Source organism: Scleropages formosus, chromosome 1 (assembly GCF_900964775.1).
Source record: "Scleropages formosus chromosome 1, fSclFor1.1, whole genome shotgun sequence".
Classification (NCBI taxonomy): Eukaryota; Metazoa; Chordata; class Actinopteri; order Osteoglossiformes; family Osteoglossidae; genus Scleropages; species Scleropages formosus.
In genome coordinates this window covers 34,519,555-34,541,145 of record NC_041806.1, presented here as the reverse complement: position 1 = coordinate 34,541,145, position 21,591 = coordinate 34,519,555, and the positions used below count along the sequence as shown (strand labels likewise).

At 43.4% G+C, this 21,591-nt stretch overlaps 4 protein-coding genes across 7 annotated transcripts in view; 1 reads left to right on the top strand and 3 right to left on the bottom strand.

The window, feature by feature from the left end:
* ptk2bb (protein tyrosine kinase 2 beta, b) overlaps positions 1 to 4,208 on the bottom strand; it is a 30,309-nt gene extending 26,101 nt beyond the window's left edge. For 3 of the 4 annotated variants that reach the window (XM_018735264.2, XM_018735268.2, XM_018735267.2), the window contains exon 1: positions 3,844 to 4,032. The gene's annotated coding sequence lies outside the window, so the exon portion shown is untranslated. Of the gene's footprint in view, positions 1 to 3,843; positions 4,033 to 4,137 lie in introns of those variants that run through there. The other variant, XM_018735266.2, reaches the window with a different exon arrangement.
* A 2,258-nt stretch (positions 4,209 to 6,466) lies between these two features.
* On the top strand, positions 6,467 to 8,996 carry mrps10 (mitochondrial ribosomal protein S10). The gene is made up of 7 exons (XM_018735167.2): positions 6,467 to 6,529; positions 6,571 to 6,705; positions 7,224 to 7,352; positions 7,464 to 7,603; positions 7,791 to 7,899; positions 8,201 to 8,290; positions 8,629 to 8,996. The coding sequence occupies exons 1-7, from the start codon at positions 6,467 to 6,469 to the stop codon at positions 8,707 to 8,709; spliced, it is 747 nt and encodes a 248-aa protein (XP_018590683.2). The 3' UTR covers positions 8,710 to 8,996.
* A 5,165-nt stretch (positions 8,997 to 14,161) lies between these two features.
* LOC108924042 (splicing factor 3B subunit 4) lies at positions 14,162 to 19,906 on the bottom strand. Its single transcript, XM_018735148.1, has 6 exons — positions 19,722 to 19,906; positions 16,283 to 16,368; positions 16,030 to 16,179; positions 15,737 to 15,889; positions 15,379 to 15,492; positions 14,162 to 15,019 (listed from the first exon to the last, which is right to left on the bottom strand). The coding sequence occupies exons 2-6, from the start codon at positions 16,366 to 16,368 to the stop codon at positions 14,929 to 14,931; spliced, it is 594 nt and encodes a 197-aa protein (XP_018590664.1). The 5' UTR covers positions 19,722 to 19,906; the 3' UTR covers positions 14,162 to 14,928.
* Positions 19,907 to 20,333: 427 nt separating this feature from the next.
* On the bottom strand, positions 20,334 to 21,070 carry msgn1 (mesogenin 1). The gene has a single exon (XM_018735092.2). It carries the CDS (start codon positions 21,054 to 21,056, stop codon positions 20,541 to 20,543), a length of 516 nt encoding a protein of 171 aa, XP_018590608.1. The 5' UTR covers positions 21,057 to 21,070; the 3' UTR covers positions 20,334 to 20,540.
* Between the last annotated feature and the right edge of the window lie 521 nt (positions 21,071 to 21,591).

Below are 21,591 nucleotides of genomic sequence, written 5' to 3'. Positions count from 1 at the left end.
TTACCATCATTTCTTTCTGAAAGAAATTTTTGTTTCAGGACAAAAATACGTCACCTAAAATTCACCGAGATTCCAAACTAAAAGTATTTTATGCGTGACAATAACAACAGAACATATAACATCTGTAACAAAAATGGTTATTAATAGCATCCCTTTTGATGTTCTGTATTCATTAGGTCTCATTATCAATGACTGCTTGTGAGATGCAGGGTTACAGAGGTCCGGTGTTTATTCGGGAAACGCAGGGCGTGATGCAGGGTACACCCCGGATCGAGACATTCTGGTTATTTTGCTCAGGGATGTTTCTGATATAAAGAAATAAATCTCACAAGATCACTGTCTTTTACTCTGCGAAGCACACTGATGCTATGGCATTAGAGACGCTTTGTACAGTTACTATAAATCTTTGACGGATGACTTTCATTTTATCACAAGATTCATGCTGTACTTACACTAGTCTCGGGTAGTAATGCTGTAACAGCTGTTTATATAATTCAGATTACTGATTTAATAGTAATGTGTCGATACTTAAATTCTATAGAGACTCAGATAACTCAGGTTTGGTCCTACCTCCTGCTGCAATACATTTTGATCAAGTTATTTTCCCTGAACTACTCCAGTAAAAGTTGTGGGGGTGCGGTGGCGCAGTGGGTTGGACCGCAGTCCTACTCTCCGGTGGGTCTGGGGTTCGAGTCCCGCTTGGGGTGCCTTGTGACGGACTGGCGTCCCGTCCTGGGTGCGTCCCCTTCCCCCTCTGGCCTTACGCCCTGTGTTGCCGGGTAGGCTCCGGTTCCCCGTGACCCCGTAAGGGACAAGCGGTTCTGAAGATGTGTGTGTGTGTGTGTACTCCAGTAAAAATTACCCAGCAGTACAAATGGGTAAATCATTGTAAGGCGCTTAACACTGCAAGTTGCTTTGGAGAAAAATACCAGGCAAATGAAAATCAGTAATAATAATAATGATAATAATAAAAAATTGTAATAACAGGTCTGAAGCTGTTATTTCAGTTGTGATTTATATTTACCTTAATCAATGGCTGTGACTAGTTCAGACTGTCAATCTGACAGGAGGAAAGTAGAAGATATAATCTGGTTTGGTTACGTAAGAAGTGTGACTTTTTGAACAAACTCAAGGAAAATAGCCAGAATGACATGACTGAGGAGCAAAAACCTTATGGGTTTCAGGTACCACATCTGTTTGTCTATTCCAAAACATGTGACACAAGCTGTTTTTCACTGTCAGGGACCCTGTTACGTGAGGTTGAGTGTACTCAAAAAAATTAAACTTTGTGCAAAATATTTTACCACAGTGCAATGTGCATCATATGTCTTATGGATGTTTCATAAATCAAAGAAATCTCTAAGTGAACCGGGGTAGTGGTAGGCTGGTACGTAAGTTGGAATCCCCCGGAACATCTACACTTCCACCACAGGTGCAGTAGCTCAGAATGCCACACAAGAGTGAAATCCAGACATTTTCAAGAACAAAGCAGACAGAATATGAAAATTCCAGCCTTCTGAATGCCACTGTTCAGCAACAACGTTCTTACTGTTCTTGGACTTTCCCCACAGTGACTTTGTCTCTATGGAACAATTTTTAAATTCCATGGTGTCTTAATTGTCTTCACTTTAAGATCAAGAAACAGAACCCTGAACTACTGGGTAAACATCTCAGTAGACAAGTCAGAAGAGAACACAATTGTGTAATCGAGTATTCACTTTAACTTCAAAGAACACTCGGAAATTTATTCAACCATATCAAATTGCAAAAGAATGTTGGGTTATATTTTTTCAAAGCAATAAAATACTTCAGAGGAAAATACCCAGAATGCATGTATGATGCATTAATACTGTCCTCATGTCTCTCTTTTCACAAAGAGATTAAAAAAATCCTTCAGTAGCACAAATATATTGTACACTGTGGGGAGGAAATGAGCGTTCAGGTCCAAGAATGGTCATATCTTATTAGATAGACATCTTAGCAAGGACAGACATGTAGAAAACAGCAAAGGCATCTTCTCCCGGTGATGTGACTAGCTTAATGTATCAGAAATTATGCTGGCATTTAGTTACATTAATTAAATCACAGTCTACACCAAATATTCTTCTTTTCAGTAATGTTTCAGGGTATCCTAAGTGTTACCTATCTGAGGGTTACACACTAAACCAGATTATCAGAGGCAGCAAGTAGCTCACTGCTTAGACCTGCCACCTTTGGACTGGGAAGTCACCGGTTCAGACCCCACCTCCTGTTGTAGTGCCCTCGGAGAAGGTACTGACCTTGAATTACTCCAACAAAATTTCCCCGGTTGAGCAAATGCAACTACTACAAACATATGATGCAACACAACTAGATGACAAAACATGAATGGAGGACGGCATCTCCATGCTGAGCCTTAACAAGGGGCGGCGGGTACCGTGAAACGTAGTACAGTACAACTTTCGAACGAGGTATGGGGAACGTGTCGTTCACTTCAGTCCCTCTGTGCCCGGGCACGGCGCAAAGAAAAAGGGAGAACTGATGACGTTTGCGATCTCACACCCAAAAGCCATGGTCACACATGGGAAACAGGGGGCCGTCCAACAGCTGTGGAACCGGCAGCCGACCGGTCACCGAAAACGTGTCGACATCCGACCTGTTAAGAAATGCCTGCCATCGACAGCGGTGCGACGGACACGCTTCGCGACTGCCGTGACAAGTCATTGCACAGACACTGCGAACACACACGTTACAGACCCATACTCGAAACACAGAGCTCAACCCAAAAGCCCACTGTCCCATCATGCCCTGCACAGGTGGAGTATCAGTGTCTGTATTAGAGCACCACTACAGCAACTATGTGTGTCACTCAATGGTGCTGTACAATTCTGTACTCCTAATAGTAATGGTACCATGATTAGTATTAGCAAGTAGTAGTAGTAATAATAGGCACTAGTATTAGCAGTCATAGTAGTAGCACTACTAGTTATAATGGCACCTTGTAGCCGCCATCGAACTAGTAGTTATATAATAGCACTTGCAGTGTCATTGTAGTAGAACTAGTAGTTATACCACCTTGTAGTAGCAGTCACTGTGGTAGAACTAGTACTTATACTAGCACTTGTACTAGTAGTAGCACTAGTAGTTGTAAGAACAGTATCAGTACTAGTTAGTTGCTCTAGGAGTCGGACTACTAGCTGTAGTCTAGTAGCAAAAGCAGTAAAAGTAGAATTTGTGGCAGTCGTATTTATACTAGTGATGGAATTTGTACAACTGGTATTTATAATAATGGTAAAATTCAGAGTAATGGGATGTAGAGACCTAGTTATAATACTGAGCGCTAACTGTTTACCAAAACTATGGTGTAGCGCTACACGGTGTCCACACAGTCCTCCACAAGAAGTGGAAGTGGGAGTTATGAGTTGGTGTCAAAGTCAGTCTCGCTAACATGTCAAAGTTTTCCTGCGCTCAGACACCGAGGAGACAGGAAGGGACGAAAACGGCTCCGCCGTGAGGCGCCTCTCGCCGAGTTCAGCGCTCAGGAAAGTGCGAGAACTTAGAGCGAAAGGAAAGGGCCCCGCGCGGGCACGAGCTCGAATCAGTAACCTGGAGCGCGTTCACACCTGGCGGTGCCCGAGACACGCGCCGAGCTCTGCTCACGGGACGCACACGCACCAACATCCTTAAAGCTGTCACGGCAAAAGCACTACAACGCTACAAGTGATATAATTCTGTTGGCCGCCAGATACAGCGAAACAAACTTCCTTATTTTCCGAATGCAAGAAGACACACACACGCTCACACGCTCTCACAGTAGTAAAACTGGTACCAGCCAGCGGTGTGTGTCGTGTGTGTGAGACCGACCTGCTCCCACGTGCCGATACCGCCGTGCCGCGATTCCGTCCCATGAGAGGAGGCAGGAGCGCGCAGCTCCACTCGGGTTCGGACCCGGACTCGGTCTAGCTGGCGGTCTCTTACTCTCCGCGCGACTCTTTACCGTGGTAAAACTGCACGGCTCGATGGAAGGCTGCCGCACCCCACCCTCACTTCTCCTCCTCGCACTTCCTTATTGCCCCTGCAGCCCGAGTGCGGCAACCAGCACATGAGAAAACACCTCATGAATGAATGAATGGATCATGAATGAATGAATGAACTTACTGTTTCTGCCGGTTTGAACTCCTTCCTTTCTCTTGGATACACGACTTGAGCTGCACTGGCGTTAATTATACAGTATTAACAGAGTACAGGAGATGCTGGTGTAAAGCTGAGGTACAACTGTGTGTCACAGCCACGGGCCTGCAGGTGAAATTGTGAAATAAACTTGTACTTCTTTTACTTTGCTTCTTACTTTTACTTGTTGTTTTGGTTGGGAACTGAGAAGTACTGGATATAACTAGTGGAAAGTTGTTGTAGGAGGTGCGGTTACAGGTTTCATTTACAGTCATAAAAGTGTTCAGGATTATGGCCCCAATCAATGGAACAGATAGTTACATGAAAGTGGATTTTTTTTTTTGGGTCGGGGGGGTTATGAACACGGCAAGGTCTCGACAGCACACAGGTAGAGAGAGAAAGAACGCTGGGAAAACAGAAATATGTCCGCGTACACAGACAGAGCGAGGGCTCAGGGTCGAAAGGTTACAATATTTTACAGTTACAGTCATGATCATAAGGGGGGCGCAGCGGGTTTGGCCGGGTCCCGCTCTCGGGCGGGTCTGGGGTTCGAGTCCCGCTTCTCTTCGGGTGCCTTGCGACAGACCGGCGCCCCGTCCTGCGTGTGTCCCCTCCCCCTCCAGTCTTACGCCCTATGTTGCTGGGTTAGACTCTGGTTTGCTGTGACCCGCTTAGAATAAGTGGTTTCAGACTGTGTGTGTGAGTTATGATCATGCAGCACTTTCTAATAACTTCTAAGGGTATCCAAATATTCCAGAAGTCATTACAGTTTCCATGCTAATCAAATGTCGATTTTTTCCAAGTGGGAGAAATTTAAAGTGGATTTATTGGTTTGTCTGAAGGGTTATGATCAACGGCAAAGGTGTAACATGAGAATGGAAAAGGATGTGATGCCAATGAATAATTAGTTGAGAATCTGCCAGATGTTCAACTGCACCTCCTCAAAGCGCGTCCTGCGGACTTAGTGTGTACACTGGTCTTTCATGTATTTACTACCTGGCACGGTGGCACAGCGAGTAGTGCTGCCGTCTCACAGCGCCTGGGTGGTGCGAGAGGGTGTGGGCTCGATCCCTGCTCAGCCTCTGTGGCGCTTGCATGTTCTCCCCGTGTCTGCGTGTGCGCCCTCCGGGTGCTCTGGTTTCCTCCCACAGTCTAAATACATGCTGTTCATGTTCACCCATAGTGTGTGAGTGACTGAGAGAGAGTGTCATCCACTGATGTATAGATGAGTAACCCCTTAGTGTATCTAGCAGTGTAAGTCACCTTGGTAAAATAAGGTGTGTGGACTAGTAACACTACCTAGAGTTCATTGGAAGTCGCTTTGGAGAAAAGTGTCCGCTAAATAAGTAAATGTAAATTACGTAATGCCGAAGTTACATTAACTAACTTGCTACGTAATATTAGGGACTCGTCTTGGGAGCCTGAAGCCGTTACCGAGGCGAGGGTCGTCTTTACGAGGGCAATTATAATTAATCGAGTCGCCGGTACATCACTCACTACTGTTGCTGTTATATGAAGTTCATCTCTGTATATTATTTCAGCAGAGAACGACAACACCCCAGTCCACATATTTAAAAATATATAACTGAGTATTTCTATCACGAACGGAGACGTGATCTACATTTTACTCATGTCTCTCCTCCGGTTAGAAAAAACGTGGTACTGTGATTCCACCTTGCAAATCAGGCAGCGATTGACAGCGCTCTGATCCAATGACGTTGAGCATTGTCAAATTGACAGGAGTATAGCCCAATAGCGTTGGGGGAGACTGGGCCCCCTCCCAATCATATTTTGCGGGGCCCCTTTAGGCACGCCCCTGGAAGGTGCTTCTTTCTTTCGTCGATGTAGTTGTGCTTGTTCTTGAAGAATAAGATATGCAATTTTTGTAAAGACACTACATTTAATCATAGTAGGACTACAGTGACGGGACCAGTATCTTTGTTTGAAATCAGTTTATTCTTTATGTAACAGCACGTATGCTGACAGAGTAAATGTGTGAAGAGGTCAAAGTCATAATCACCTTTGCCAATTGCTTTAGCAAGCACACCGCTGTAATCTTATCTATCAGAGGGAGGCAGCTTGAGACTCAGAAGGGAAACTAACACTTCACGCTTCTATTTTAAAAGTTGCTCTAGGACTTGTAGGAAGCTACTGAAAATTGTTAGATATTGACTTATGACGAGACCCGCCACACACTGACGTTCCACCTGAGCAGTTTGTAATCTTGTGTTTGTAGTTCCAGTATATATTTTGTCACTGGAAATTATTACTAAGAATCATCAGAGTCCCTGTAAAAGAAAACGCACCATTTTAACTAATGCTCTGCATTCTGTATTGCGGCAAAGCCAAGGCGGTACGTGGCTTTGAACGTGGCCGTGCAGTAAGTACTCCAGGTCAAAAGGTGGCGGTATAACTTCTTAGAGCGTCAATACAGGTTGGTTACAAGCAGTGAATAAGAAGGAACATACTAGCTACTTCCGGTCAACAATGGCGGCCGCCGGCTGTGTAGTGCGGAGTCTGCGCTTGTTCTGTAGAAGGTTACAGTTTCCACAGCACGTGGGTGTTCTCACAAAATTATTTTTTTTTTTCAGTGGGTTAAAGGACGATGATTTCTTGCAGTTTTTTTTCCTTCACTGCTTCGGTGTATGCTTGTTTAGCCAAAGTCTGTTTCGCTAGTATTTGAAGGAGTGAAGTCATGGCTGGCAATTTTCGTAGATCGTTGTTTTTAACTTTAATTATTTTTACCTAACTGTAACTAGAGCAGAATAGCGTCGGTTTGAAGTAAAGCAAGCATGCTCTGTCTGCATTGATTGGCTAACTTGTTATACCATGATCATGTTATGCACACATGCCATGCATGGCATGGCGAACCTGGGAACAGAATTGTCAGCCTTTTGATTTAAAAACATGTAATTTCTGGCACTTTAATTCACTGCCCTTAAAACGTTTCTGTGGCTAGTAGTGCATTATGATCATTTCTGTGGTGGTCTGGAACATAGACCAACATGATCATGATGATGATCAAAATCGTGAATGGTTTTTCTTGTTTAAACTGCTTTTTTTTATTCCAACAGGAAACAAGACACTTGAGAAATTACTGGAAGTGTGGTACTTTTGCTCTCTCAAACAGTCTCAGACAGCCCAGTTTGACTTCAGCAGCTTGTCTGCATACAGGGAAGGTGTACTGTGCTCTGTCACCAACGGTGAGACACATCTGCATCTGCTGCGCTTTCTCCTTGATATCTAAATATTATGCATTGTCTTCTTGCTGCTAGGCTTGTGGTGTAACACTGTTTTTATGCTGGATCTGTCAGATCACTGTCACAGATGAACCTGATGTACTGTATCAGAAGGTGGAAGTGCTGGTCAAGGGACATGACAGGGCAGTCCTGGACAGTTATGAGTTTTTTACCACCATGGCAGCTAAGGAGTTGGGTATCAATATCAGCAAAGTGTAAGTTGCTATTAGCACAATAAATCATTAGTTTTTTTAGCACCTGGGAAGAGCAATCACCATATCACTGTATCACCTGAAGCTGCAGAGCATGAATAAATATGACTTAAAATAAAGCACCACAGTTTATGTAGATGTCACAAGTTAAATGAAGATGTGTGTTGTGGGTTTCCAAATTTTATTTCAGGGAGGAACCCAAAAAGAAGATTGAGAGGCTGACTCTCCTTAAGTCGGTACATATTCACAAAAAGCACAGAGTGCAGTATGAGATGAGGACGCATTATCGAAACTTTGAGGTGAGATGTTCTGGAAGGTGCTTGCTGGTGTAGCACCAGAATAAGGTCCCTTAACTGAATGCGTACATTTAATACATTTCAGTGGAGACCCGAATTTGTAAATGTTTTGTAGTGTGTACAGTATTATTTGGTGTCATCGAGTAAACTACAAAATATTAAAAGAGCCTTTCATTCATAAGTGGTTGTGTTATCAAGTGTCTGTTGGGTAATTGAGGGCAACTTGTAAACCTTGTCGTTCATGTCTTCAATTACATTTACATGCATGCAGAAAAGACTGACAGGAATACTTCTGTTCTTGTAGTTCTTACGTTTAACAGGCTCCACAGCTCGGGTGTTCCTTGAGTACCTTCAGCGTAATTTACCCGAAGGAGTTGCAATGGAGGTGACAAAGGTATGTAGGCTGTTTACACAGGAGCCATATCATTTGGGTTTATTAAAGTGACTGCAATAATGCATAGCTTCTGTGTTATTGTGAGAGCAAAAAAGTTTACTTAAACTTAGATCAAAAGATTTTTCAACTTTTTTTTTTTTACAAAAAGGTGTACAGTAATTATATCTATAATAAGAGTGTTAAATGAAGTTGAATACATTTACTATGCACAAATAAAGCTACTTGGAAAGATAGAAATTAATGTGGTTAAATTACTAAGCATGTATATTGTTGCATTACAATATTATTTACGTTGACTGCATAATACGTTTTTAATTTAAAAATATTCTGCCATACAGACTGAAATAGAGAAGGTCCCTGAGCACATCCTGGAACCCTTGTGGAACTCCATTCCAGAGAAAGAGCAGTCCAGCCAATGAGCAGTATGGGACACAGTCCTGGGATGTGTGGACCCCTTAATGTTTTTCACAGTAATGAAAAGCTACGGATTGAGGTAGACTTTGCAAACACTGTACCTAACATGACACTGAATAGAGGAATTGTACGTTTGTTCAATGGCCACACTTCACCATCTTCGGTAATGGTCGCATTATGTATGTCAGTATTTGCTTTTAATGTTAAATATCATCTTTTATTAGTCTTATAGGAAATGTCAGCAATTCTCTGCTATATGAAAATAAGCCTGAAATAATAAAACCTCTTTTTGTGGTGTTTGGTGTTATTTTTTTCCTACATTTTACAGCATTAAAGGGTGTTTGACTAATGTTTATGAGTGCCAGAATCTAACCAAATGAAATGCATTAATGAACATGATGACAAAACAAATATTTATTGAAATAGTTCTTTATTGAAGCTCAGCGAGCAATGCAGTTAAGATATTTTTCCAGCGTAATCAGAGAATACTGAAGTATCTAAGGCTGCATCTCATGAGGTGTTCCCAAAGAGTTTATTTTCTGTAATAACCCAAACGCTTATCATTCTGAGTAAATAATTTTTCTCACAATTTAGCAAACAAATAAAGTTATGGTTTGTGAAGATTATGGTAGCGTTACTGCTAGTGTAGAAATTTCCTCCAAACCATTCAAGAGACTGCTGGAAAACTGAAATGTGGGTTTAAACACAGTAAACTTCAGGAAATTGCAGAGGAGAATGTGACAAAAAAATCCTTGTTTAAACTTCAGCAGAAAAGGTGGCACTGATCAGACACTTGCTCTGCTCAGTTTCTGCTGGTAATAAGTCTGTTTTCAACTGTTTACACTATCAGCACTGTAAGGCCCTGTAGTAAAGCCATCATTGTAAGGTTGTGTTACATGAGTGACAGAGCAGGACATCCAGGTTTTTTAGATCATAATGTATGACTGTTTCTGTGATCATATTAAGACCGGTTAATGAAATATATTCTGGTTGTCCTCACTGCCCCACTACAGCATATCTGTGTGTATGTACTGCAAATATATGTAAACACCAATAAGCAACATCCCACACCAGAATAACACCTACAGCAGAAATGTTAGCCTTTACTGTTGGCAATCTGTACTCACACAGAGAGCCACAATTGTCCAAATTGTCAAATGTTTAAAACTTTATGTGTGAGACACACATCATCAGTGTCAAATCAGTCGATAAAGGCTTGTTTTTGCTGAAAAAAGTAACCATTATTCTTTTCATTGGTTTTTATCTGTTCATGTAAATACAGTGCCATGAAAAAAGTATTTGCCCCCTTCCTGATTTTTTCTTTATTTTTTTTGCATATTTGTCACAGTTAAATGATTGAGATCATCAAACAAATTTTAATATTACACAAAGATAACCCGAGTAAATACAAAATGCAGTTTTTAAATGATGATTTTATTTATTAAGGGAAAAAAGCTGTCCAAACCTACCTGGCCCTATGTGAAAAAGTAATTGCCCCCTAAACCTAATAACTGGTTGTGCCACCCTTGGATTGCAACAACTGCAATCAAGCGTTTGCGATAACTGGCAATGAGTCTTTCACATCGCTGTGGAGGAATTTTGGCCCACTCTTCTTTGCAGAATTGTTTTAATTCAGCCACATTGGAGGGTTTTCGAGCATGAACGGCCTGTTTAAGGTCATGCCACAGCATCTCAATTGGATTTAAGTCCAGACTTTGACTAGGCCACTCCAAAACCATAATTTTGTCTTTTTTTGAGCCATTCAGAGGTGGACTTGCTGGAGTGTTTCAGATCATTGTCCGGCTGCATAACCCAAGTGCGCTTGAGGTCACGAACTGATGGCCGGACATTCTCCTTCACGATTTTCTGGTAGAGCGCAGAATTCATGGTTCCATCAATTATGGCAAGTCGTCCAGGTCCTGAAGCTGCAAAGCAGCCCCAGACCATCACACTACCACCACCATGTTTGACTGTTGGTATAATGTTCTTTTTATGAAATGCTGTGTTAGTTTTACACCAGATGTAACGGGATGCACACCTTCCAAAAAGTTCAGTTTTTGTCTCATCAGTCCACAGAATATTTGCCCAAAAGTCTTGGGGACAATCAAGATGTTTTTTGGCAAATGTGAGATGAGCCTTTGTGTTCTTTTTGGTCAGCAGTGGCTTTTGCCTTGGAACTCTTGCATGGATGCCATTTTTGCCCAGTCTCTTTCTTATTGTTGAACCATGAACACTGACCTTAACTGAGGCAAGTGAGGCCTGCAGTTCTTTAGATGTTGTTCTGGGTTCTTTTATGAGCTCTTGGATGAGCCGTCGTTGCGCTCTTGGAGTAATTTTGGTAGGCCGGCCACTCCTGGGAAGGTTCACCACTGTTCCAAGTTCTCTCCATTTGTGGATAATGGCTCTCACCATGGTTCGCTGGAGTCCCAAAGCCTTAGAAATGGCTTTGTAACCCTTTCCAGACTGATACATGTCAATTACTTTGTTTCTCATCTGTTCTTGAATTTCTTTAGATTGCGGCATGATGTGTTGCTTTTTGAGATGTGCTTCACTTTGTCAGACAGGTTCTGTTTAAGTGATTTCTTGATTCAACAGGTCTGGCAGTAATCAGGCCTGGGTGTGGCAAATGAAATTTAACTCAGCTTTCCAAAAAATGTTGTTAATCATAGTTCATTCATAATTTAACAAGGGGGGGGAATTACTTTTTTACATGGGGCCAGGTTGGTTTGGACAGCTTTTTTCCCTTAATAAATGAAATCATCATTTAAAAACTGCATTTTGTATTTACTCCGGTTATCTCTGTGTAATATTAAAATTTGTTTGATGATCTCAATCATTTAACTGTGACAAATATGCAAAAAAATAAAAAATCAGGGAGGGGCAAATACTTTTTCATGGCACCGTGTGTCACTAAAACATAAATGAGATCAGGCCTAATTATGAATTAGCAGTTTGAAACGTAAGCACTTTATACCAGATAGTGTCGTCGATGTTTTAAACTCCCATAAAGATGTAGGAACAGAGCTGATGAAACTCACAAGACTAAACGGACTTTCCTACTAGAATGAGACCCTTTTAAACTTGGTGAGCTCTGTATAGATGACCCAACATAACAAGAGCAGAGAGATGTTAGACTCATACGCTGGCTTCATTGTCTCACCTAGACAGGGCCAACTATGTCCACCTCTGTTTTCTCATGCCCTGCCTGGAAAAGGAGACAAGTCAAGACAGCTGGAAAGCTGGACACGAAAGGAAGCTCACCTCGGCCGGGGCCCAGCGCACGCTTCGAGGACGAGGGGAAGAGGGGCAGGGATCTGCGGACGTCTCCTGCCAACTTCGAAAGGGTTTCTATGTCACCCTTCAGGAGACAACAACAGTGAGTCTTTCACCTTTGGAGCATCAAGCGGGACTTCAGTTTCACATGTGGCAGTAGTCAGAAAGCATTGGAGGAAAGCAAAATGAAAACTGCAAAAGGTGCAACACCTGTCGACATCGGATCTTCAAGCCTTTTTTTTGGAGGTTCTTTAGTTGGGGGGGGTTCTATAGCTCCTCAGTTCAAAATGCATCTGGTTTTTCCTTTAACTTTGCACTATGACAAATCCATGTAGCTGGATTTCAGTGAACAGTAGAAATATAACTGAGAAATGCAGTCTATGTAGGAGGAGGTGATAATTTCAGTGGAATCTTTAAAAAAAACAACACTGTGGCAAAATATTCCTTATGACAGAGCCTGGCCAGCATGCTTTTTCTAAAAAAGCACTTCTTTCTGCATTATTTTCTCATGCACCCCATGGGTTCTTACCCGCTTTTCCACCAGAAAGGTAAAATAACTGTCAAAAAAACAGGCATCTGTTGACAAAGTGAGCAAAAAATAGAGGAATATTTTATGACTGTCAGAAAACCAGTAATATTTAACATACACACACACACACACACACACACACATTTTCAGAACCGCTTGTCCCATACGGGGTCACGGGGAACCGGAGCCTAACCCGGCAACTCAGGGCGTAAGGCTGGAGGGGGAGGGGACACACCCAGGACGGGACGCCAGTCCGTCGCAAGGCACCCCAAGCGGGACTCGAACCCCAGACCCACCGGAGAGCAGGACTGTGGTCCAACCCACTGCGCCACTGCGCCACCGCACCCCCGACTAACATACACACATTATTAATTTAATAGCTGTGACAGCGATGAGAAATATTTAGCAATAATCCATTTTGATTTTGTGGCTTTTGATGCAAACTCTCAGATGCATTTTATAGCTTCCAAACTGCATAAATTGCAGCAATCAAACTAGCATTTGTTTTTCCCCTATTATTTATCTACCAGTTGATGGAATGTAACAAAAAATGAGCTGTGAAGCACATACATGAATACACTGACAGGGATTTTCCACACTTAATTACCATTTTCCTCACTAATCTGAGGTATTGCACCTTTACATGCATTATCATGCTTTTCGGTTCACTGCTACGCAATTCAAACAGCATCAAAAAGTGGAATATGAAAGGCGTCATCCAGGCCAAGGAACGAAATGTACTTTGCAAGGATCTGTGCTGGGTGGACCTACCCCACTTACGAACGATATATTCTCGTGCAAAATAAAACGCGTCCTTCTTACTGTAAAATCGTGTGCGTAAGCTGACGTGTGTGGACTGCAGCCAATCAGAGGCAGTTCTCTCCTGACTTGATCATAAATCAACGTGGTTTTCTTCCCAGCGACGTTAAGTAACTGATAGTTGCACAACAGTTCTTACATTTCAGCCCTCAGCTCTAAAAAGATGAATCAGGTCAACACAATAATTTCAAACTGGAGTTCCTTGAAGGCAGTGACTTAATTTCCTGACTTAAGTTCTTGGTCCTCGAACTTCAACGTATAAAGACGAGGCACAGAAAATGGAGCTATTCTGTAAAATTCTGATTATAAGTACTACCGAAAAGCAATAGCATTAACAGACTGTGTGACAACAGCAGTAATAACAATAGCATTGCAAGTGTTTCAACAATAATGTACTTTGACCATGGTAACAGAAGGTCTTAATACACATATTTACAGTTCATTCAAGTGCAGGATTCCACTCTGAGTAATTGGGATAAATTTACAAGCTGACATGTTATTTATATGTTATTTATCAAGTCCTGCTGATGGACAAAACATTTTTCAAGCTTAATTTAAAAAACAATAAAAAGAGCAGTTCACAAGTTTATTTTTACTTTTATTTTTTCCTTCATGACTATGTGAAAACTGAACTTTGCTTTCCAAATTTACATTCACAGATACACAGAACTTATATTAATCACAGTAAATTAAAGATACGGTAACACTTCAAAACTAAACACAAGTGTAGAGGATTCCATAACAAATTGAAGCAATTACTTCTGTAATATGCTTTTGAATATCAATGCAAATATATAGTATATGTGTAATCAGTTTTTCACTATAATATCCATTAATATCCATTTTAGAAGTCCATTTAACAATAATCGTAGTACACAACCAAATTGTTCTAAACATATATTAACTTAAAACACCTGCACATTAAAGACATTTAACTCTTTATGTTACCTTTAAGGATCAAGAACACTTGACAGGTACATGTGGTATTTTTAATACCTTTCCCAGTGTGCCACACACTTTGCAGCTTCTGCCGCTGTTACTGTATATACAGTTAGGATTTTAGACTATGTTTATGTAATAAAGTAATAGTTGGGGAGGTCCAAGGAGTCACACAACAAGGAGCTAATACTGGTGCTGAAGGGCTGTTGTGCTGGCTTCTCTTTCTCTTTTTTTATTCTTTTTCTCAGTTTCTTTAAAAATTCCTTCAATACTGTCAAGCAACTACTTTGGCAGCAAAAAACATCTGGTTGTGATCCAAGAACAGCCAGATGCGGAACTGATAAGTCAACTTTTTGTCCCTTTCGACAACAGAGTAGTATTTCCCTATGCCTAAAGGTATCTTCTCGCTTCATTAAAACGCAGGTTTTAGAGAAGGAGAGGAGGGTTTGAAACGCTGCGTCTCGGCATAAAACAGGCAAGATGTCCGTTCTTTACGTGATCTGAGGCCCTTTTGCGTGTGTGGTGCCTCCACTGTGAGTTGAGACCAAACATTTCCCTACAAAGTCTTTGTGAGGAGCTCAAGGTGCTTGAAAAGCGAGCGTCCCGTTACACCTAAACGTGGGCCCCTATTAAAAAGGTGCTAAGCGTTAAACAGTAAGCAGATTTAAAAGCGCCGGCCAACGGGAGGCCCCGGCCAGCGCTGGCCTCTGCCAGGTGGTGGGGGAGGCGGAGGAGTGGGCGGTCCACAGTAGAAGCTGTGCAAAAGGATAAAGTCACACATTGGATGCTTCTGCTGCACCACGAGGATCCTCTGACTGTTGAGTACTCACTGGTGCTGTTGCCCTGCATGTCCCTCCCCGTGACTGCTGAGCTCATGGCTATGGACCCTACTTCCCTGCTCTCACAAACACACTCATGCAGGAGTTACACGCTGGCTTACAACAGTGCAGGGTTTCCTCCGCATTCCTTCTTTATAACTTACTTTATTTCAAAACTTCCATGTGCCTCTCTGATCTCGGTCGCTTTGCTACATCGAGCACAGCTTTCTTAAATCATTCGAAGAGGAAAGCTCGAGGCGAAAATTGCGGCAGGTGGATTTGGGAGGCAGGCTTACCCTCTGGGGCGGAAATGGCAAGGCGGACCTGGGTGCATTCCTCGACCCCGGAGGTGAGGGGGGTGTCCCCTAAAGCCAGGATGCCCTGGTGGGGGTGGGGGTGGAGGGCCAGGCCTATTAGGAGAACAATGCACCAGCATGCACACTAAGAATAATTTCAAAATGAGCCATCTTCCAGTTGATGCACTCCAGTACGTTGTAGTCAAGGTACAATAAAACTGAAACACTATTGCAGAAAGAGAAAAATATCTACAAATTTCCAAAAATAAAATGTTCCCCACAGACATTTCAATCTAAAATTAACACGTGATTTTCTGCGGAAGAGAGAATTTGTGTGGAAATTCTCATAGCTTGGTACCTGTGCATGGGTGGGTAAGGACCTCTCATGTGCATTGGTGGAGGGGGAGGAGGGGGAGGAAGAGGAGGGGGGCGCCCCAATCCCATGGGTCCACCCCGCCCTCCCTGGTGACCTCGGAGTTCAGGGTACGGCCGCATCCTTCCCATAGCTCGTCTGCAATAATGCAGGAAACCTGTGAAACTGAATGACTCAACACTGACTTTCCTTGATTATCTGCTTCGGTCTTAGATTCTTGCGTCTGGACACATCAGGTGCTGTGTAATTGTTTTTTTCAGTTCTGATATTAACAGTACCTTCCCGGTCCAAAGCCATTCATTGCTGCATCTCTGCCTCTTCCTCTGGCTCGTCCAGAGGGACCATGTGCCTTCATCATCATACTCCTCCCACCACGTCCACCTCTAGCTGTCCGGCCCTCTCGACCAGGGCCTTTAGACCCCCTACCCCTGAGCGGAGATCAAAATGGCATTATCAGCATTACTCTTTCCAACAAACAACTGATTAAACGTTTCAAAGGTATGTAAATTAGCCGATTCTGGTGACGGAGACCTGGCTTTGTTGATGGATGTGACTCCTTCCGTAGAAGCTGCACTGGTCTCTGTGTGTTCTGCAACCTGCGCCGCTTCACCATCCATCTGAGAAAACCAGGCAACAGGGCATCATGGGAGAGTTCTCAAAACTCTGTTGTAAAACGAGTCAACACAGTCATGTTGACATGGAAAACAAGCATCCTGCAACCAGATTCTTTTATATTTTACTGGTAATGTAACACAGCTCTCTATATATCTATCTGATACAGCTATCGATCTATAGTTAGCTATCAAGTCAAAAGCCTGATACAGGAAAAATACCATACTGTGTTGTGGGCTTCTGTCCTCTTTTGGGCATTATTTGGACTGGTCCTACCAAAAATGTATTCCTTGTGAAAAACAGATAATAAAAAGGGGCCTACATTCGAAAGGATAAGCCTGAAGTCAACATATAAATTGGTCTATATCTTACATTTATTCACTAAGCAGACACTTTTCTCCAAAGCAACTTACAATGAATACTACATAGTGTTACTAGCCTACACACCTTATTCACCAAGGTGACTTACACTGCTAGATACACCGCTTCCAATGGGTCACTCACCCATACATCAGTAGAACACTCTCTGTCACTCACACACTGTGGGGGAACCTGAACAGCATATCTTTGGACTGTGGGAGGAAACCAGAGCACCCAAAGGAAACCCACACAGACACAGGGAGAACATGCAAATTCCACAGAGACTGAGCAGGGACTGAACCCACATTCTCTTGCACCACCCAGGTGCTGTGAGACAGTAGCGCTACTCGCTGTGCCACCATGCCTTAAAAGACTTACTCTGAAAAATGAAGAATGTTCTGACAGTGAAAGATGGCATCTGAAGTACACTTGGACTCAAGCAGGTTAAAACCTTTTAGCTAGTGAATACTGACAGAGCACAGATCTATAGTGTTGTACTGTTCCAGTCAAAAGTGTCAGCGCAGCTGGTGGAAACAAGGGTTTTTCTTTCAGTGAATAAATTTGATCAGGAAATCAGGAATCATGTCTTCTGAGCTCTCCTGCAGCAGTTCCCAGATATGGAGGACACTACATTGGGTTGCTGTGCTTTCACTCTTCTGTCCAGGTCCTGCCATACGAGCGTTGGGCAAGTTTAACTTTTCAATGGTACTGTACATACTGTACAATATTGTATGTGAACATATGCTGCTGAAGCTGAAGCCTAATGCATAGATTTAAGGATTATATTTATTTAAAGGAGGGGGGCATGGTGGTGCAGTGGGTTGGACCGGGTCCTGCTCTCCAGTGGGTCTGGGGTTCAAGCCCCACTTGGGGTGCCTTGTGACGGACTGGCGTCCCATCCTGGGTGTGTCCCCTCCCCCTCCGGCCTTACGCCCTGTGTTGCCGGGTAGGCTCCGGTTCCCCGCTACCCCGTATGGGAAATGTGTGTGTGTGTGTGTGTGTGTGTGTGTGTGTGTGTATTTATTTAAAGATAGGGGTTGGGAGAAGTGGGCAACATGGAACATAAGACACACTTGTCACTTGCAGCACAAAAGTAAAAAGGACCTATTTGTCTGTAAAATAGTACATTGTATAACCATGATTGCTTATTCATTTGTATTATTTTTAATTTCGTTTTTTTTTAACCTTATATGAATTTTTTTTTTTTGCTTTAACACTGCTAGGTGGAATTCCAATGCTTTACTGTTGTTATCTCCACAATTTGGCATTCTAAAAGCAGAAAATAAGCATTTTTAAAAATGAGCATTGGGTGTTGCGACACTTTTATTTTATCTGTGTTTGTTTGGCTATTACATTTATTTATTTAGCAAACAGGGGGGTGCGGTGGCGCAGTGGGTTGGACCACAGTCCTGCTATCCGGTGAGTCTGGGGTTCGAGTCCCGCTTGGGGTGCCTTGCGACGGACTGGCGTCCCGTCCTGGGTGTGTCCCCTCCCCCTCCGGCCTTACGCCCTGTGTTGCCGGGTAGGCTCCGGTTCCCCGTGACCCCGTATGGGACAAGCGGTTCTGAAAATGTGTGTGTGTGTGTGTGTGTGTGTATTTAGCAAACACTTTTCTCCAAAGCAACTTCCAATGAACTTCATGTAGTGTTAGCCCACACACCTTATTACACTGCTAGATACACAGCTTACAATGGGTCACTCATCCATACATCAGTGGAACACACTCTCTCTGTGTCACTCACACACTATGGGGGAACCTGAACAGCATATCTTTGGACTGTGGGAGGAAACCAGAGCACCCAAAGGAAACCCATGCAGACACAGGGAGAACATGCAAATTCCACAGAGACTGAGCAGGGACTGAACCCACGTCCTCTCGCACCACCCAGATGCTGTGAGACAGCAGCGCTACTCGCTGTGTCACCGCACCCTAGTGACCAGATATATTCATGTCCTGCTCAACCTGTCTAGCATTAAAGAAAAAGGGGACTTCTGCTTTTATACCAAATTACTCACAGGCCACCCACCAAAGAGAACTTTCTTTTGCAAGATCTTAAACAAACGATTGCTAGCATTTAATAATCCTGGCTAGGTGTGCTTACACTCTCACGTGTTGCTGCAAAAGTCACACTTTGCAGGAAGCAATTTTAACATTTTGATCCAACTTAAAAGCGGGAAAAGAAATGTTCTCTCTGAAAAGCGCGGAGGGAGGAAGCGAGCGCGGACAAGGCGCGCGAAGGGAGCAGAGGGACGCGCAGCGACATTTCAGCACCAATCCGCGCGGAGAGCGACTCTTCCGTGCGCGTCGGGTCGCGTCGCGTCGCATCTGACGGCACCTGCCCGCATCACCTGTGCACCTGGCTCGGCCGCTTGTGCATATTCTCATGTTCATCTCAGGCACCTCGGAGCACAAACGACGGGTAAAATATAACCATCCTTCATCATTCATTTTCCATAACAAACCCTGATCACTAAACGCCAGCTTAGTCCGCGCTCGAACGGCTCCATTTGGACTTAAGGTAGAAAGATGCGAAGAATAAAACTGCATTTCCGATGCAAGTTAAAACGCCTCTTTCGGTTAAATGAAATTTCCAGGCTGATTTAACGAGAAAAAGCAACAAGAGGGTATTAATTAAACTTGCGATTGGCTACACCAATCGGCACTTTTCCAAAATATATATTTATAATCGATAAAATTATAATTTTATATATAATCGAGAAAAACTATGGAAAATACATTTTACATATAATAAAAATATAGTAGCGTCTTTACTAGTGTGTGACCGTATTATCGATGGGAAAATATATTTTCAAAACTGATGTGCGCTACAAGTAATAGAAATAACATTATTTTCATTTAACAGTAATGAAATAAATAAGGTTAACTTTTTTTACTCCCTTATACTCGTTTTACAGTCCGTTCTCTGAAAGCAAGAGAAAATGCTAGAAAAAAAAGTGAAAAAACATCAGACCCGCGCACACCAGTTCCCCTGCTTACCTCCGCAAGAAAAAAGTTTGGATGTAATGCGACGTTTGGTGTAAAATTAAAAAAGTAAATGCACCTGTTTGCAATAAAATATATAAAACTAAATTCGGTGTATATATATACATAAATATTATCCCAGTTTGCTTTGAAATGGCGGCTCGCGCGGCCGACACATCCAGAACTCCAGCTCAAGGATACAGCGCTACCGGCTGCGAGGCCCGCCCACAGGAAGTGCGAGCCGCCTGTGTTGTCCAATCGAAACCCGTATTCATCATTGGGACGTTCTAATTGGATGGGGAAAACATCACTCCTTGAGTCCCTGCGAGAAGAATTCCCATAGAATTTTACACAGCAGCAATTTATCGTGGCGGACTGTTGAAATCGATTTAGGCACAGAAATCACCTCTCAGCAAATTGACAGTTGAACCAGACCAAGAAAAAAAAAAAAGGAGATAAAATTACTTAACTTAAAATACGCCAATGCCAGAGATATTTTATTAGCCAGTTTATGTTTCCAGTTGCTGCATCTCGTTATTGATCTGAACACACAATGCATTACTGTTCCCAAAACATATTCTTAAAAAAATATACTGACGATTAGAAAATATGCTGAAAACATGGGGGGAAATCATATTCATCACAATAATATATATATATATACAGTAGCCCAAGGATGTAAAACCAGTAAATGGAAAAAGAAACTGTGGGAGTCAGCACACATCAAGTTGCGAAGCATCACTTCACACTGCGACGAGCCCCACGCTTCCAGTCGACGCACAGTCCGTCCGCGCGTGGAATGTTACGTGTTGCTTCCGTGGGTGGGAACCGGCTTTACGTTTTCTTCAGCAGCTCAGAAAGTTCGTTGATGTACTGGATCGTGTACTTGAGGGTCTGTATCTTGGTGAGCGGCTGACCCCTCTCACTGTAATCCGGAGGCAGGTAATGGCGCAGCTGATGGAGAGCGTCGGCCAGGCTCCTCATCCTCATCTTCTCTCTCTCGCTCGCCTTCATGCGCCTCTTCGTGGACATTTTGGCCTTGGGGGGCTTCTCCGCAGCCTGTCGGACGCCGATCTCCTGCGCCGGGCGGCCCAAAGAAGTCGCACTGGCGTGCAGGTCACCCGAGGTCGGCGGCATCTCGGGCGAGGAGCACATGGACTCCGCGGGGGACTCCGGAGACGCACAGAGGGGCGACCCCCGCTGAGCTCCCGCGCACTTCTCCGGGCTCCTCCAGTCCCAGGTGGAGAGGATCCTCGTGGTCACCATGTCGATCTCACTGTCCAAGTAGGCGATGCTCTCCGTGAGGTTCTCCATGCCCGCGCGGCCGCGTCCTGGAGGTGCGGAGACCATGCACTGCAGATGCTCCGACGCCGGTGTGACAGCGCTTTATTATAGCGCTCGGCCTCCGCGCCACTTTATGGGCTCCGACTCCTCAAAGCTTCAAAGAAAGCCCAAGTGCGAAAAGGCAGCGCTGTCGAAAGCACGCTTAGTTATCACCGAAGCGCGAATAAGCCTAAATAGAACGTTAATACCGAGAAAGACAAATAATTAGATTGACTTTTGTGGAAATGACTATTTAAATTGGCGAGACTGCAATTATCGGTTTGATGCGATCAGATTAGGGACGAAATGAAAGGGATCGGTTACACCTTCGTCTTTGACGTTGCGCTGCGAGGACATAACGCCAAGGAAGGTACGTCTGCTCACGATCCGTCCCAATCGTCATGTTTTCTAGAGCTTCGAAGAAAGAAATGTAAACACGATCCGTGTCTATGGCACGGAGGTATGCGACAGCATCACGATCAAAATGCAGAAAGAGCAATGTTGACAGTATTCACTAAATGCTGGAAGCTGATATTGCACGAACTGGAAATAAAACCACGTT

Coding starts and splice junctions, on each gene's coding strand:
- LOC108924042 (XM_018735148.1), bottom strand. CDS start 16,368: ATGGATGGTGAAGCGGCGCAGGTTGCAGAACACACAGAGACCAGTGCA. Junction 15,493..15,736: donor CCTTACCCACCCATGCACAG/GTACCAAGCTAT, acceptor TTCTCCTAATAG/GCCTGGCCCTCCACCCCCAC. Junction 15,020..15,378: donor TGCCATTTCCGCCCCAGAGG/GTAAGCCTGCCT, acceptor CCTTTTGCACAG/CTTCTACTGTGGACCGCCCA.
- mrps10 (XM_018735167.2), top strand. CDS start 6,467: ATGCTCTGCATTCTGTATTGCGGCAAAGCCAAGGCGGTACGTGGCTTT. Junction 6,706..7,223: donor GGTTACAGTTTCCACAGCAC/GTGGGTGTTCTC, acceptor TTATTCCAACAG/GAAACAAGACACTTGAGAAA. Junction 7,353..7,463: donor ACTGTGCTCTGTCACCAACG/GTGAGACACATC, acceptor TGGATCTGTCAG/ATCACTGTCACAGATGAACC.
- msgn1 (XM_018735092.2), bottom strand. CDS start 21,056: ATGGTCTCCGCACCTCCAGGACGCGGCCGCGCGGGCATGGAGAACCTC.